The sequence below is a fragment of the Solanum verrucosum genome, unplaced genomic scaffold (assembly GCF_900185275.1).
Source record: "Solanum verrucosum unplaced genomic scaffold, falcon-dt-bn FXZP01000129.1, whole genome shotgun sequence".
Taxonomy (NCBI): Eukaryota; Viridiplantae; Streptophyta; class Magnoliopsida; order Solanales; family Solanaceae; genus Solanum; species Solanum verrucosum.
Window position 1 is genome coordinate 572,133 of NW_026020333.1, and position 4,982 is coordinate 577,114.

General features: G+C 31.2%; 1 protein-coding gene across 1 annotated transcript; it reads left to right on the top strand.

Moving 5' to 3' along the window:
- The first annotated feature begins 1,738 nt into the window (after positions 1 to 1,738).
- On the top strand, positions 1,739 to 2,977 carry LOC125836826 (uncharacterized). Its single transcript, XM_049515986.1, has 2 exons — positions 1,739 to 2,497; positions 2,915 to 2,977. The coding sequence occupies exons 1-2, from the start codon at positions 1,739 to 1,741 to the stop codon at positions 2,975 to 2,977; spliced, it is 822 nt and encodes a 273-aa protein (XP_049371943.1).
- The last annotated feature ends 2,005 nt before the right edge of the window (positions 2,978 to 4,982 follow it).

The window sequence follows — 4,982 nt, forward strand, 5'->3', positions numbered from 1 at the left end:
TTGAATTAAGATCATTGAAAGATGCCTTCAATATTGGATGTAATACACACAATATTTCTCTACCAAATTTTATCACAACAGATAATAAACATTAGAAAATAGTTTGTTAAAACTATTAACCCAATAACACATTATTTTACTTAATGATCTTTAATTTCACCAAGATACTGAAAAAAAAAAGGTTTAAGATTTATTTATAATGTACTTACTTGGACACAGCAGAATCATATAAATACCATGACAATGACTTTTAAAATTTGTCGTGCCTCAATCCAAAAATCTCTCCAAACAAATTATAAGTTATAAGACGAATATAGATTGAATAACAATAACAAATTTATTATAATTTCCATAAGATTGTTGTTTATCTATATCATTAAAATAGTTAGAACAATAACTTTGCAGAACTTCGTAAGAAACAACGAAGATATCTGCAACAAAATAGAAATAATATGGAAAAGAAGAAAATCAAGCCCACTGAATACATAGTGTGTCCTTACGAAAATTATTCTCCTCAAGTATCCGAGGTTGATGGAATTTATCCTTACATGATAGAACAATCTTGCTCACCGGCGTGTATTGGTACCTAAAATCACTATGTAAGTGAAACCCTCAAAGGCAATAAAATACACTAGAATTTGTTTGTGCAGAATAAGAAGAAGTTCAGAAAATTTGACTTTAAAATAAGACGAAACCCCTCTATTTATAAATAACAAAGGGTAATGTTAAAAGGTGATTATTGTGCCTTATCGGAAAGGTCACAATTCTTTGAAAATGTCACAACCCTTCAGAATAGTCACAACATTTCTGAAAAGTTGCAACTCTTCGTAAAAGACACAACCTTTCAGCATAGTGACAACATTTCCGAAAAGTAGCAATCCTTCGTAAAAGTCACAACCTTTCGGAATAATCACAACATTTTCGAAAAGTTGCAACCTTTCATAAAAGTCATAACCTTTCTAGATTAGTCGCAATTCTTAACAAAAGTCACAACTTTTCAGAAAATTCACAATTCTTCATAAATGACACAACTCTTTATTTTCCACTCACAACTTTTAAAACTCAACAAATAATTCGGCCCATATTACTTGAATTTATAGACAACTCTCCCTATATATACAGCAGAAAATTTAAAGTCTTCCATGCCATATTCATTTCTCTTTTCTTGAATATTTCTGCAAGAAAAATCTAGTAAAAAAGAAGAATCTAAGTTGCATAGAATATTTTTTACATCCTTTCCCAAAAATTCGTTTATTCCTTTTGTGAATTTCAATCATTGTGTGTATACTTGTTAAACATGTATCTACCTTCTTTATCTTTTGATATCATTATCTCAATTCTTTTGTTTCTCCCTCCTAGAGAACTAATCAAGTTCCTTGTTACTTGTAAATCTTTGCATGCCTTGATAAAAAGTAAAAAATTCATCAAGGAGCATCTTGAAACATTGATTAAAATAGGAAAAAATTATGTTCTATGTACGTATATCGAAAACAATTATGAAAAAACTTTCATGTTGTTTAATCAAAAAACTTCTCACTATGAGTCTATGTTAAGAGTCTCTTTTGACTCACCAAACATGTTGAATTGTATTGTGGGTTCAGTTAATGGTCTAATTTGTTTTGAAAATATTAATCCTGAGGGTCATACTATATATTTGACTAATCCATCTATAAACAAGTACTTGATCCTTCCCCCTTCAAGTATTTATAGTGATGATTCTGAGCTTCAATTTAGAAAAATGTGTATAGGATTTGGTTATCATGAAAGGACCAATGATTTTAAGGTTGTTCGTATTGGATTTATTGATCATGTTTGGTTAATTGAAGAATATAATTATGGTGAATATGATTTTGAGTGTAGGGCTGAGATATTTTCACTAAATACCAAGGTTTGGAAAACACTTGATTTGAGTCATGATTTTTGCTACAATAGACTTGATTTATTTTCAGGAGTTGTTGTTAATGAATATTTGCATTGGAAGGCTATTAAGAGCAACACTTATGAAAATAAAATGGTTATTTTGACATTTCATATGGGGGATGAAACATTTCAATATATTGAATGTCCAATATTTTATGATGGAGAGGAGATTAATCAATCTATATATCTTGGTGAATTTAGAGGTAAACTTGGATTTCTTAGATCTTATCCAGTCAAGTGTTGGTATGGGCCAGGGGAACAACCTTGCTACATTTGGACAATGGAGGAGTATGGTGAAATGAATTCTTGGACTTGTCAAACAATTATTGTATCAGGCATGCCAATTCAATATCCTTTGGCTTTTACAAAAAATGGACAAATTATAATCAAAGATAAATATGGCAACATATTTAGCTATGATTACAACACTAATCAACTCCTTGATTTCAACATACAAGATGAGGAGTATGCTATGAATTTTATCGACTATACTGAAAGCTTAGTTTTGGTTGATGTTAATGATGATCCAATGGAGGATGGTGTTGCTGAATTTGATGAGGACATGAATATGGAACATGTAAGTATTTTAATCCTCTTTTCTTATTGGTTATAATACATAATCATGTCATTTATTTCAGTTTCTATCGGCATCTATGCCCTTCAATTTTGAGTGTGCAGAAGTAGACTATCAAACTTGTGTAAAACTAAATAAATAGACACAACCGTCCTATGTGATGTCCTACATGACAATTTTGTGTTATGCGGTGTCGTACGTGGCATAGTACATGACAATTTTGTGTTTACTTATTTGGTTTTATACAAGTTCAAGCGTCTACTTGTGCACACCTAAAGTTGGAGGGTATATATGTCAGTTCTAACCAAATTAAAAGATATATTTATTATGTATTATGCCTCTAATATTTTATTTCACCTTATTGTCGACTAATTTGATTTTTTTACAATTTTACTTATTTTTGATGGTTTAAGATTGCAGATGATCAACATGATCGATAATGATGATCCTCAAGGTGATACTTCTATGGATGATGAAAATTAGCTAAAGGATTTAATGCAAATCATAAATTTAGTTTCTGTCTGTTTAGTTAAATTATGTATTACATTCAGCAATATTGAATTTTAAGGGTCAAGAGTTTGGCTCATTATAACCCTTTAAATCAATAATATTTATGGTTTTTAGTATATATATCTCGCTTTATTTTTATTTTTTCGGTTATTGAGTATTTTCTTTTTAATTAAATGATATGGCTTATATTTTTCTCTAAAATAGTTAAAAATTAAAAGTCGGGAAATTAATGGTAAGAAGTTCATTGTCAACATTTTTTCTTTATAGAATTTTTACTTCTTGAAGAACTTATACTAATTGGAGAAGGGTCTGTAGATTCATAGTATATACTAATTCTATTGTACACGTGTTGACTGTTGTGCGTGAGTATCAATGACAATGACTATAATCTTCTTTCTTCTGTTTTTTTGAGAAAAAAATAAAACATATATATATAACAATGTATTTGACCTATAAATTAAAATTAAAGATTAAAGAAATCTATGCAAGTTTCTAAAGTAATTATGATTGACGTTTCCATTAATTAGTTAAAGTAGTAATAAGTTAAACAGGAAATACATAATTACCCCATGGAACTTATACGTTTCTTTAAGTAGACACCTTAACTTTACAAGGGTTCTATTACCCCACGAAATCATCCAAAAGCACAACAAATACATCATTTTTTCACCATCAGTGCTCTCAATCCAAGAGCGTGTGCCACACCTCCAACCCATTTAACAAAGGCCGGGTTTTATCCTAACCCATTCATTTTTTAACCCATAACCCAAACCCTAAGAAATTCCCAACCCATTTCACTTTCACCTACCCTCGTCTCTCTCTCTTTGACCGATCAAAACCCTAAGAAACTTCATGAGGCGAAGCTAGTTGGTAACATTGATGGTTGAAATTTGTTGAATAGTGATGTCGGAACAAAGAAGTGAAGGCTCAAAGGTTAGTTATTTGAAAAATCTTTGAGAAAAAGTTTATTTTACATTGTAAGTGAATTTTGTAGTGATTAGTCGTTAGTTTATTTTATATTGTTTGATGCGTATTTCGTTTGTCTTGCATTTGAAATCTCTCCCTCAAAACCTAATCACAGGAAATTGATTTCACAGATTTTAAACAACAAAAAAGTAATTAAAATGAGAAATTGCAGATCTCCAATGGCTAACAATGGAGAATTTTAGGAAGGTGGTCTATTTAATGAAGAAGCTAATTCAAATTGGGAATGCCACATGGCATTTTAACATTGGTTGGATGTTGGTTTTTTATTCCTTGACGCGCCCAACCTGCGTGACAACACTGATGGGTTTGAAACGGGTTAAAATGATGTATTTATTATGCTTTTGGATGGTTTCGTGGGGTAATAGGACCCCCGCAAACTTAAGGTGTCTACTTAAAAAAAAGGGTACAAGTTCCATGGGGTAACTATGTATTTCCTCTAAGTTAAATTATATACCTCAAAATAATCCTCAAATTGGGATTTTTGAGGACTTGAGTGAAAATATCTTATAAAATGTTTGAATTGTTTGAGTTTATTGTCTCTTCTTTATGGTATGAAATTGCTTATTTGCATTCATTTTTTGTACACCATGATGAGACATGTAATACGATATTGTGCCGAAGGGAAATGGTTCCGACAACTGATACTAGATAAATCCAATGGGAAATGGTTCCAGGTAGAGGTATTGTGTAAAAGGGAAATGGTTCCGACAAGTGATACTACATAAAGCCGATGAGAAATGGTTCCAACTAGTGATATTGGGCCAAAGGGAAATGGTTCTGGCAAGTGATACTATATGAAGATGATGGAAAATAGTTTAAGCTAGTGATATTGTGCCGAAGGAAATGGTTCCGACAAGCGATAGTATATAAAGTCGATGGAAAATGGTTTTAGCTAGTAATATTGTGCCGAAGGGAAATAGTTCAAGCAAGTATTTGTCTATTGTGATTTGATGAACTTGATACTATGATTGATCTGCGTGATTCCTCTGAT